Source organism: Chenopodium quinoa, unplaced genomic scaffold, assembly GCF_001683475.1.
Source record: "Chenopodium quinoa cultivar QQ74 unplaced genomic scaffold, ASM168347v1, whole genome shotgun sequence".
Taxonomy (NCBI): Eukaryota; Viridiplantae; Streptophyta; class Magnoliopsida; order Caryophyllales; family Amaranthaceae; genus Chenopodium; species Chenopodium quinoa.
Genome location: NW_018744137.1, coordinates 1,847,083 through 1,859,710, shown reverse-complemented (window position 1 = coordinate 1,859,710; position 12,628 = coordinate 1,847,083). Strand labels below are relative to the sequence as shown.

The 12,628-nt window shown below is 33.3% G+C and overlaps 2 protein-coding genes across 2 annotated transcripts; both read right to left on the bottom strand.

The window, feature by feature from the left end:
• Positions 1 to 1,927: 1,927 nt before the first annotated feature.
• Positions 1,928 to 4,415, bottom strand: LOC110693080 (probable inorganic phosphate transporter 1-3). The gene has a single exon (XM_021870208.1). It carries the CDS (start codon positions 4,413 to 4,415, stop codon positions 2,817 to 2,819), a length of 1,599 nt encoding a protein of 532 aa, XP_021725900.1. The 3' UTR covers positions 1,928 to 2,816.
• Positions 4,416 to 8,481: 4,066 nt separating this feature from the next.
• Positions 8,482 to 10,903, bottom strand: LOC110693130 (probable inorganic phosphate transporter 1-7). Its single transcript, XM_021870250.1, has one exon. The coding sequence runs from the start codon at positions 10,877 to 10,879 to the stop codon at positions 9,281 to 9,283; it is 1,599 nt and encodes a 532-aa protein (XP_021725942.1). The 5' UTR covers positions 10,880 to 10,903; the 3' UTR covers positions 8,482 to 9,280.
• Between the last annotated feature and the right edge of the window lie 1,725 nt (positions 10,904 to 12,628).

Below are 12,628 nucleotides of genomic sequence, written 5' to 3'. Positions count from 1 at the left end.
CTATCCTATGAGGCCACATAACAAAGTTATTGGGTTAAGCAAGTTAGAGGCCCATTTATGGGCCTCATGAACAAGTAACTAATCATGAATTGGATTGGGCTAGTATAGTTAGATTAGAGTTAGGATTTGGGCTTTGTCATGGACTCTTATTTAGATATGAGATCTATAAATAAATTCCATGCCTAGGGTTGTATGAGACAACACAATTAACAGTTAATTGTGCACCAAGCAACCAGTATCCAAAACCTCTCTCTCTCTCTGTACCACACGCCTATCCCCTCCCTTCATGGTGGTTCGTGATTTGTTCGTTGCTCGTTCTACTCCATAGAAGGTCAATTGAAGTGTTCGATTGCAACTAACTAGCATTAGTGGAGGTCTTAATCTGTGCCTGTGGACCAAGTAGAGGAATTACGCTTGAGGTTCTTTATCTCCCCTGTTCTTGTTCGATCGCACGTGGAATCACGCTTCAAAGGTATTAATTCTAATTCTTTATGTGCTATGCATGATCTTGGGATTAGGTGCTATATGAATATGATTCATGTTTTCCGCATTCGTACCTATAAACTCCTACACCACCCACCCAATGGGACTCCCGGAGGTTATTGGGACCATGATAAAGATTTCGGCAATTTTTATATACGGGCGAAAAAAAGTCAAAAAGTTCTAAAATTGAAGGCTAATATACACGCTTTTTGAGAAATTTCGAATGTTTCGGGGTCCGGTGTCGAAAAGCATTGAGATTTTAGGGGATACATCTAGGGGTCATATAATGCCGTTTGTATCCATATATGATCATTATATGTTGTCATAAATGTTCGTGGTAAACTTGAGTTAATGAAATCGGTGCAAATTGTAAACCGGTAAATTGGTCGTTTAAAGGCAAATTGGATGGTTCCTCCCAGCCAATTGGACTCCTTGAGGGTATTAGGGACCATGGTAAATATTTCAGCGAGTTTTATTTCCCGGTGAAAATAAGTCAAAAATATTCCAAAATTGAAGGCTAATATCCACGCTTTTTGGGAAATTTTGGAGGTTTCGACTAGCATATTATGGTGATGTGGCATACTTCTAATATGTATGAAGGGTGCCTCTTGACACATATTTTGTATTAGGAACGCTTTTTAATAATAATAATAATAATAATAATAATAATAATAATAATGTACGTATATGTATAGATTCGTTAAGTACAAATTGTTCTTAATAAAATGTTTTTGAAATTACTCATCGTAATTCTTCATTATATGAAGCTAACCAATTTAAATCATTTATTAAATTTTCTATGACAATGAAAACATAAATATAAGTCAAATAATTAAAAGATTGTTCTATATTGATCTGTATAATTTTAGGGTAAACTTGTTCCATCATCTCTGATCTAGATTGAAATTTACCTCTTCTTGATCTTTGATATAATGACCTTGATCATATCAGTAATTTTATTTCTCCATTAAACTTGTTCAAATTTAATATACCTAGTAAAGACATAAATAATGTTGGTTAGTCTTTTGCTTTATCTATTCTCATGGAATTATGGATAAACGTCATCTGAAATGTCCTAACAAGAACAATTATAAACTATTTTCAGATGTAGTTAAAGAACCTTAAAGGATTCAAGGAGTATTAGTTTTGGGCAAAAGCTAAATAGCGTTTTGAGGGCGTTAGATAAGTTAAAATTAATATTAATTACACCAATCGACGTGTGATTTTGTCAGACATTTCAAACTTAATACTACTTTATGCGAAATCAATTACTCATTTTTTCTAAATTTAATACTCCATACCACACATATTTACACACGTTTTTATGCGATAAGTATATACACCCTTCATGCATCCTATGTACTCGTAGTTTAAACAATTCTCTAAGCACAAGATTTATGTACGTAGTTGATAATATATTGAAATCTTCAATTATATGGTGGGAAATAGTGACGAGGTGTTATTTTATTAATCGATAAAAGTAGATTTGACATAAGATAGTGGGGTAATTTTTTCATTCATTGAGAAATAAGTAGGGTCTTTTCTTCTTCTTCTTTTTTTTTTTTTTTTCTTTACAAAAGTAGGGTCTTTTCTAAATAAAAAGTGTTCAAACTAACATGGGATGTATGAAAAGGTAAACTTTTGAACAACATTGGGGTGAGGTGAGTAATAAGTAATAACAAAAAAGTACTTTTTTTTTTTTTTTTTTTTTTTTTTTGAAATGGTGAGAAAATTTTTGACTAAGAAACAGAATGACATTGTCACAATAATTTTTACCAAGTAGTATAATAGTGAGAAAAGAGAAGTAATTAAACTTTATTGGGTTCATGACATTATTAATAAAAGTGCGATATTCTTGTACAAAAATATTTCTTCCATTTTACTTTTATTGCACCATAAAGACTTTTTAGGTTTACTTTTTAAATATAAATATTATATAATTTTTTGCAAAATTATAACTATATACATAAATAACCAAAGTATGCATTGACAAACATAAAAGCGCTAATGGTGCAATAAATAAATAAACAATAGAGAAAGTATATAAAAAAAAAAGTGCGACAATGAATTATTAAAAAGAGACATATTTAGTATATTTGAAAAAGGAGTACAAAGTTATATGGAGTACTTTGTATTGGAATATCCATTAGCTACTTTTAATTAGTAGCAAAATAAATAATTTTAAAAACATTATGAAGGCAAGCGGGTTTTGAACCCAACTAATCATTGGTGCTCAATACAAATAACAAAAACAAGAGGTAAAAATAATTTTAAAAATCTGGTAATTCTGGAATTGACCAGAAGGCAACATCTTCAAGTCACCATAGTTTAAATCAAGCAGATTCCTTGCGTTCATCATCAACTTCATCGATTTCAACCTCCCCAGCTAATTCTTCAAGAGACTTACCCTTTGATTCAGGAACCATTAGAGTGCACACCATACCTAAGAAGTTGATGACACCAAGCACGATAAGAGACTTACTCTTCCCAATTCCGGCGGGATAACCATGATCTCTCTTAGCCGGATCTTTCTCTTGTGACGCGTACACAAATCCAAAGGCACCTATTATGGCACCAGCTTTTCCTGTTGCAGCAGATATACCATGGCATGTAGATCTCAATCTAGCTGGGAAGACCTCAGCAGGCACAACAAAGGTAGTGGCATTAGGACCAAAGTTGGCAAAAAAGAAGGTGAGCCCATACATGATAATGAACCCAATGCGATTCTCTTTTTGTTGCCAATATTTGTAAGGAAAGGCAATAGCAAACATGAAGACGGTCATGAAAAAGAATCCCATCATCTGAATCCACCAACGACCAATAATATCTATGAAAGCAACAGTAAACCAATATCCGGGGACAGTTCCACAAAGAGCGATCAAGGTTTGAGCTCTTGCTACCATATACACTTCCCTAATAGCATTCATATCTGCTGCTGGTGGGATCCACCCAATAGAGGTGAAAAGATCTTTTTGGAAAAGGTTTTGACTATAAAATGCAATGTCGAGTAAGAACCACGTGCTGGTAGTTCCTAGGAGACGAAGACCGTATTGGCGAGCAAATTGTTTTGTGAAAAGTCCAAATTGATTCCTCTCACTCTTTGCTATTTTGTCAACCTTTTCCTCCTCGGCATCTATTTGAACCTTGAGAACTTTGGACATGTCTGAAGCAGCTTGCTTAGCATCCTTTGCCACAAGAGCAGTGTACCTAGCTGTTTCAGGCATTTGCATACGCCAATAGTATGTTGTGGCGGCAGGTATGGCTCCAAACATCAAGACAATACGCCAAATGTAATCACACTCCGGTGGTAGGGAGGCAACCGCGTTTACTTTGTAAGGGGGAGGCTTGAATTTGGCCTCAAATGCGGATGAAACAATCAAGGAAACAATCCCACCAGCTAAGATACCCATACCTTGCATAGCAAAGACAGCGGCGATGAAACTTCCACGAGTCTTCTTATTAGCATACTCAGACATGATGGTGGCAGATAGAGGGTAATCTCCTCCAACACCAAATCCAAGCCAAAAACGAAAGAAGCAAAGTGTTGTCATGACACTCTTGGCGGTGCTCCCAAAGGAGAGACCAGAGGCAATGGACATTGCAACCATCATAACTAATGTAATACCATACACCTTCTTCCTCCCCATTTTGTCTCCGAGCCAGCCGAAGAAGAGTTGTCCAGCTAGAGTCCCACAAAGGGCAACTCCACTTACAGCAGCTGAGACATTAATAGGCAATGCTCCTGGCTTACTTGCTCCAGGTACATCATAGTAAATGCGGCCTAGAAGCTTTGTCAACAAAGAGATGCAAAACAAATCGTATGCATCTGTAAAGAATCCCATACCAGCAATCACAATTGCTGTAAAATGGTACCATTGTGTTTTCGCAACATCAAGTGCATTCAGCACTTCTAGTTGTTGTCCTTTCACCATTAAATCCTCTCTTTTTGTTCTCCAGTTTTCCAACTCGTTATCGACCTTATACTGTACAAGACCTGCAAGGTAAATTACATTATTTAGGGATAGATACTGATGAATTATATACCTTGAACTTGAATCAATAATCAAATTATTGCACTATATATATATATTTTGTAATTTATGATTAATATATTTTGTAGCACATATTTACCAAAATATACCACGTATGTATATCATCACAAGACTATATACGAGTATATCACTAAGCTAGGACAAGAGAAATAATTATCAGAGGAAGATTGTTTACTAACCCTTTGGAAGAGGAGGAAGAAGCCCAAGTAGAAGAGAGAATTTGATTTGTGAAGAAATTGGAGGGAAAAAACACAAGTATTTAAAGGAAAATCACGTTTAAACATTCTTCCGGAATCTACTCCGTAATCTTATAAGCATATACTCTTTCACGTTTTAACAAATAGTTTTTAATAAAGTTTACATGCAAATATATATGTTTATATGAATGAAAATTTCCGCAAGTGGAAATTCTTATGTTTCTTACATGACAATAAGAAACCAACTGTCCAGCCATACATGTATATATTTGATATATTAATTCATTATATTTTGGTATCTGTTGTTAAACTAATATTATAGTTTTAAGTCAACTAGTAAAAAAACAGTGCATCAGAAAATATCTCTCAATTTTTTAATCTTAATGTTTGATAAGTTCCTACTACATGCAACTATATGTCTATATGCAAGGGTTACAGCTTTCTTCATCTGATCTACTATAAATCCGTTGCATTCTATCTATACTTGTTGGCATTAATTAGTTATATATATATATATATATATATATTTTTAGAAGAAATTTACTTACACACAATCTATCTATCTATAAATAAACAAACTAAAGGAACAACCGCTGATATCATATTGTCCACGTGGCAGCTTTATAAGAAAAAATTTCCCGCCTAAATAAAAATCTGATCTCATTATATTTTCTTTGGTTTCAGATTTCAAATTTAATTTCTTCTCCTCTCAATTTATCTATACTCTTTAATTTATTTATTTTTCTTCTATCACCAACTATTGGTATCTAATACATCTTTCCCTTATGATTCATCAAACAAAATACTTTAATGTATATATTTTTTCTATTTTCCTTTACATATTAGAAGTTTAAAATCATTTTTTTATTTGCTTAATTAAAATCGTATATTAAAAATCTAACTTTTATGTATATGCTTAAATTTTCATATTTGGTTTGTTCTACTTCAAAATTAATTTTATAAAATTATCATTTACAACTAATGGTTATGTCTCAATAATTTTTCTGATACGTAAGAATACATAAAATATATACTCTATATTTCAAAGAAATCCGTGCATTGCACGGGACTAATCTAGTCTCTAATTACGTTATACTCCCTCTATTTTTTTTAATGCATCACTTGAGTTTTCACACTTGTCGAGACACAACTTTGACCATTAATATCTTTAATTAGATATTAGTTAAAAATTATAACAAAATTATATTATGATAGTAGACATTGTAATAAATCCAACAATATATTGCAACATGACCATATTTATAAATTATATAGTAGTGAAAAAATTAAGTCAAATGTAACATATAAATAGCGCAAATTCTCAAGTGATGCATTTAAAAATAACCGAGGGAGTAAAAAAATACGGATTTTTTTTTGACAAAGTGAGAGACTTCTACTCATAAAAAAAATTAAAAAAAATTAAAAATTGAAAAATGAGAGACTTACATACCATCTACCAATCTGCGTTGTACGTAGCGTATTGGTTAATGGGTTTTTTATTTATTTTGTTTGTTGTAATTAGAGGTGTCAATTCAAGTGTTTGAATTAGGTTCAGTGAGGCTGAGTCGGGTCTATTTAATTTCAAACGCGAGTCATGCTAAATAATTGTGCTCATGCGAGTCGAAATCCAAATTGAATATTTTCCAGATTGGGTCAGATTTTGACACCTCTAGCTATAATAGACTAGTTGAACCAGTATAGTTGCTTAAACACTAATTCTGTTTGTAGTTTTAGTTAATGACTTGCTCATATCGATCGTCAGCGATTCATCATTAGTGGCAAAAAGTGTGTGTATATTACCATATGAATGAAATAAGGTAAGAGGAGAAATTTATTGTGAAATTAAAACATTGAGTTTCAGTTAGTAAATACGCCTTTTGTTCTAAAATAACAGATATGTTACACTTTTTCACTATTCATATATTCACTTTAAATGTAATTCTTTTTACAAATTAAATAAATATATACTTTGTCATGATATATAGTGTTAAAAGGTACTTAAATAAAGTTTCATAATAAATTTTTTATATTTACTTTTTACTATATTTAAATAAAGTTAAACTATTACATTGACATGTAAAACGGAAAGAGGCCAAGTTACATCCAATAAGAGTCCACCTAGGTATTTACCCATTTACAACTTATGCCTTCCTTCATTGCATTGATTGACTTAAAACCACCATAAGACTTTATATGAACTTGGATGTGGTAAAGAAAATGGGTCCAAACAATATTGTATGACCCCAATATGCAATCCTTATAATCTCGAGATTTTTCAATATCAAAGGCCTGTTCTGTTCAGCTTAATTTTAGTTTAGTTCAGCTCCAATCGGTTCATTTTAGTTTAGTTCAGTTCCTAATTTCCTTCTCTCATAAACAGTTCAGTTCAGCTCCAATCAGTTCAATTAAGTTGTTTTCAGTAAATCGGAATTGCCCCGAGTCCCAATTAAAACCTATGAAATTGGTTCGCTTTAGTGTGTTACGACCTTTCATTTTTGGAATTTTTAAGACGTGAAAATTAAAGTGGCCGTGGCTCTTCCACAGACCTCGTGACCCCTAAGGAGTCCATTTGGGTAATTTGAAAACATTCAATCTGCTATTAGACCATTAAATTTAGCCACTTTCTTACACCCCGGGCTCTCTTAATTAACTTAAGACCACCATGATGTTTATATGACGGCCAACTAATGGTCATATATAGTTCCAAAAAAATAATATATGATTTTAGAATGCATCCCAAACTATCCCAAAGATTTTTCGACATCAAGCCCAAAACCTTCAAAATTAAACTAAAATCATGGATTATAGCCTTCAATATGAAACTTTTTTTATTTTTTAAACTTGAAAATGAAAGAGGTCGACAATTGCCCCACGACTTCCCAAGAGGCCATTTAAGTAGCTGGTATCGTCCATTTTGCCTTTAAACTGTCAATATGGCTATTTTTGTATACTCCTCCTTTCATTAATTAGCTTAAGACCACTATGGGCCTTTATAATTATGTAACTGATTAAGGGGCATATATAGTTCAAAACAACATAATAAGACACCCCAAAGTTACGCCCCCTACGATTTTGTGAATATTTGACATAGGGTCCTGAAAATTGATTATATTTTATGTGTTATACCTTCAACTTTGGCTTCTAGAGAACAATTTTGGACTCAACAAGTCAACAGGGTTATACATCGATGTGTTTCCTAGGGTTCCCAAAAGGCTTTAGGTACCCTACTTGGTGACAAGAACCATCTTATTCAAGCCTTGGTCCACCCTTATCATCATGTCTTAAGATACATTGACCTTGTTATTACCTTGTCTCGTGTTGCCTTGGTTTATGTTGTCTTGCCTTTCCTTGGATCTAATTAAGGCAAGCCAAGATGGTAACCTAAATTTTGAGATAAAAGTTTTAAAAGATCAAGTTCACTTTTTCTTGTGAATTATTGTCCTCTTTCAACATATGTGGTTTTTTTTTTTTTACAAGTTAAGAGGAAGTTTAAAAGGATTTCATTAATTAAAGATAGCCAAACAACACTTACAAATAATTCCTAGGAAATCTAAAATTCCAACGCAAGTACAAATCATCTTAGAACAAGTTACATAAATCGCAGATTCGATCAATGATCGCCTTAATAAAAAATATCATCCGAAACAATACAATTTATAAGTTAGCCTTAATTTGGCTTGAGATCCACCAATGAATTCATTGGGATGAAGTGTCATTAAGAATGCTACAAGAATTTCATTGAGCTGGAGTATTATTAAGAATGAGTTGTGGAGCCTTTAATGAGCTACCAAATACGAAGTAATAATTATCATCTAGTAGCATCACTAGCATGTTTGATTTCACTAAAAAAAAAAAATTGTAATGAAAACTTGCATATTTCCAAGGTTTTCTACTAATAATTTTTTTCATTCCTTCAGGATGATTGTCCTTAGGATCGATTCGAGGTGGTTAAGCCCGGATAGGTTGAGTTATTAGTTGGGGACTTGCGGTTGTTCATTCATTTTATCATTTTGGTCTTGATTATATATTATTCAATGTGTAAAATTTCAATTGTTTTTCTTTTTCTTTTTTCTTTTTCTTTTTCTTTTTTTCAGGTTCTTCATGCGAAGCCTCATGAATGATGATTACAAGTCTGTTTAATATATAGATAGGGGACCAATTTGGGGATGAAACTATGTTTAAAAAAAAGTACTAATAAGAATACCAAATTTCATAACTTAATCATTCACATTTAAAAGACGCAAATAATTTAATTACCAAATTTGGTAAGATGAAAGAGAGACACTAAAAGATATTAAAATAATTTTCACTGCATTCAATAGCTACATTAAGTAGCAAATCAAATAATTTAATTCTTTACAAAAAATTAAATTATAAATAGGAAAAACATGATAAGTAAAAAAATAAATATTCGAACCCAATTACAAAAATCAACATTGGCTTAGGGTACGAACAATGAAAATATGAAGCGAACAAAGAAAATACAAATAAATATCAAAACAAAATGAATCACATGATTAGTATGTACGCCAAAAAACCAAGCACTAATCAAGCAGAACTCCTGCGTTCGTCGTCAACTTCATCAAGCTCAACTTCACCAGCTAATTCTTCAAGAGACTTACCCTTAGACTCAGGAACCATTAAAGTGCACACCATACCTAGGAAGTTAATAACACCGAGCACAATGAGGGACTTGCTTTTTCCAATACCAGCGGGATAACCATGGTCTCTCTTAGCTGGGTCCTTCTCTTGTGAGGCATACACAAATCCGAAGGCTCCTATAATGGCTCCGGCTTTTCCAGTTGCTGCGGATATACCATGGCAAGTAGATCTCAACCTAGCTGGGAAGACTTCTGCGGGAACCACGAAGGTGGTGGCATTAGGACCAAAGTTGGCAAAGAAGAAGGTGAGCCCGTACATTATAATGAAACCAATACGGTTCTCCTTTTGCTGCCAATATTTGTAGGGAAAGGCAATAGCAAACATGAAAACAGTCATGAAAAAGAATCCCATCATCTGAATCCACCAACGTCCAATTACATCTATGAAAGCAACAGTGAACCAATATCCAGGGACAGTTCCACAAAGAGCGATCAAGGTTTGAGCTCTTGCTACCATATACACCTCCCTGATAGCATTCATATCTGCTGCCGGTGGGATCCATCCGATGGAGCTGAAAAGATCTTTTTGGAAAAGATTTTGACTATAAAACGCAATGTCGAGCAAGAACCAAGTGCTAGTGGTTCCTAGTAGACGAATTCCATATTGGCGAGCAAATTGTTTTGTGAAAAGACCAAATTGATTCTTGTCACTCTTTGCTATTTGGTCAACCTTCTCCTCCTCTGCATCAATTTGAACCTTGAGGACTTTAGACATATCTGAAGCAGCTTGCTTAGCATCCTTAGCCACAAGAGCAGTGTACCTAGCAGTCTCAGGCATCTGCATACGCCAATAGTATGTTGTGGCAGCAGGTATAGCACCAAACATCAAGACAATACGCCAAATGTAATCACACTCCGGTGGTAGGGAGGCAACCGCATTTACTTTAAAAGGAGGTGGCTTGAATTTGGCCTCAAATGCTGAAGAAACAATCAAGGAAACAATCCCACCAGCTAAGATACCCATACCTTGCATAGCAAAGACAGCGGCGATGAAACTTCCACGAGTCTTCTTATTAGCATACTCAGACATGATGGTGGCAGATAGAGGGTAATCTCCTCCAACACCAAATCCAAGCCAAAAACGAAAGAAGCAAAGTGTTGTCATGACACTCTTGGCGGTGCTCCCAAAGGAGAGACCGGAGGCAATGGACATTGCAACCATCATAACCAAGGTCATACCATACACCTTTTTCCTTCCCATCTTATCTCCGAGCCAACCAAAGAAGAGTTGGCCAGCTAGTGTCCCACAGAGGGCCACTCCACTTACGGCAGCTGAGACATTGATAGGCAATGCTCCCGGCTTATTTGATCCGGGTACATCGTAGTAAATACGACCAAGAAGCTTTGTCAACAGGGAAATGCAAAACAAATCATATGCATCTGTGAAAAATCCCATACCAGCAATCACAATTGCAGTGAAATGGTACCATTGTGTTTTTGCTACATCAAGTGCATTCAGCACTTCTAGTTGTTGTCCTTTCACCATTAAATTGTCTCTTTTTGTTCTCCAGTTTCCTTACTCGTAGATGACTTTATGTTGTATAAGACCTGCAAGGTAAATTATATTATCGGTTCGTGACATGTAATGTAATAGTTTGTAACACATAGTTAAATTAAAGTTGCTATATATATGCAATGACATTAATTTTGTAGCACGTATTTATATAACATCACAAGACTATATATTTCGTATACAATTTAAGAAATGCATGATTTGTAGTTCTAGTATACAATATCAGGAAACTATATAAAGCAACGTTAATTATATTGTTTTTATCTATAATAAAAATTCACAATTCTATTTATGATCACTCATGCTAATGCTATAATCGAAAGAGATTGATTGAGCTTTGAGTAAAGAGACCGTTTGATAATATATTACTCGAGCTCAATCGACAATGAGTAAACCATTAGACTTATAACAAGATTATGTTTAGAACTATATATTTTATATATAAAGCTAGAACAAGAAAAAAAATAAGAGATTTTGATGACTAACCCTTTGGTAGAGGAGTAAGAAGCCAAAGTAGAAGAGAGATATTTTGATTTGTGTAGGAATTGGAGGGAAGAAAGACAAGTATTTAAAGGGAAATCATATTTGAACATTCTTCCGGAATCTACTCCGTAATCTTATAAGCATATACTATTTCACGTTTTATCAAATACTTTTTAATGGAGTTTACATGCAAATATATATGTTTATATGAATGAAAATTTCCGCAACTGGAAAGTCTCATGCTTCTTGTATGACAATAATAACACAACTGTCCAACCGTACACCTAATGATATCTTATGTTAAACTGGTATCAAATATGGACTACTACCTTTAATTATTATTATTATTTATTTATTTTTTTTTTTAACGAACTACGTTGGTATTATTTACGTTGATTAAAATATACCCAGTTTATTTTAAGTGTTACAAATAAACTTACTTAATACGGTCGATTTTTTCCTCTATCTCATAGACTCATAGTCCTATCCGAATCCACTATTACTTCATTTTTTTCCCTCACACATTCATTACTTTTATTTTCAATAACCTATCAAACTCACTATTTTTCTATAACAATTTTGTAAATACTCCAACTACCCCACTTACCTAATACCTCTTAATTTATTGAAGTTAATTAATTTAAATTGTCTAAATATATGTACCGGTCAAAGTGTAACACTTAAAAAAGGAGGGAGTACTTCAAATGAGAATATTCACTTTTTCAATATAAAATTGAGATAGAATTACATATTTATTACTACTCTAATAAATGAAAGTTCTAAATAATAATGTAACTAATAATATATTGGAAAATACTAATTTTTATATTATTTATAAAAAAAAATTTAAAAAAAAACTATGATATACATTTCAAATTGTGTGAAAAACTACTTATTAAAAAATATTATAAGAATTTTCCTTATAATAAACATTAAATGTTCTAAGAAGCTATCTCTACTGACTTTTTACATTAACTAATGTGTGGCCTGAGCGGTGTTTCGGATCATTGTTATAAGGCGCAAAAGCTAATGAGCGCCCCCGGGGCGTTAGATAAGAGAATTAAAGTGTAAATATTAGAGTAAAATTGACATTAATTACACTGAACGACGCGTGATTTTGTCATGAATTCCTAACTTAATACCATTTCAACCAATATAATTTATCCTTATCTAACGCCCCGAGGCGCTCGTTAGCAAGATCGTTGTTATAATTATCATATTGTAATATTCTAGTTTCTA

Coding starts and splice junctions, on each gene's coding strand:
- LOC110693080 (XM_021870208.1), bottom strand. CDS start 4,415: ATGGTGAAAGGACAACAACTAGAAGTGCTGAATGCACTTGATGTTGCG.
- LOC110693130 (XM_021870250.1), bottom strand. CDS start 10,879: ATGGTGAAAGGACAACAACTAGAAGTGCTGAATGCACTTGATGTAGCA.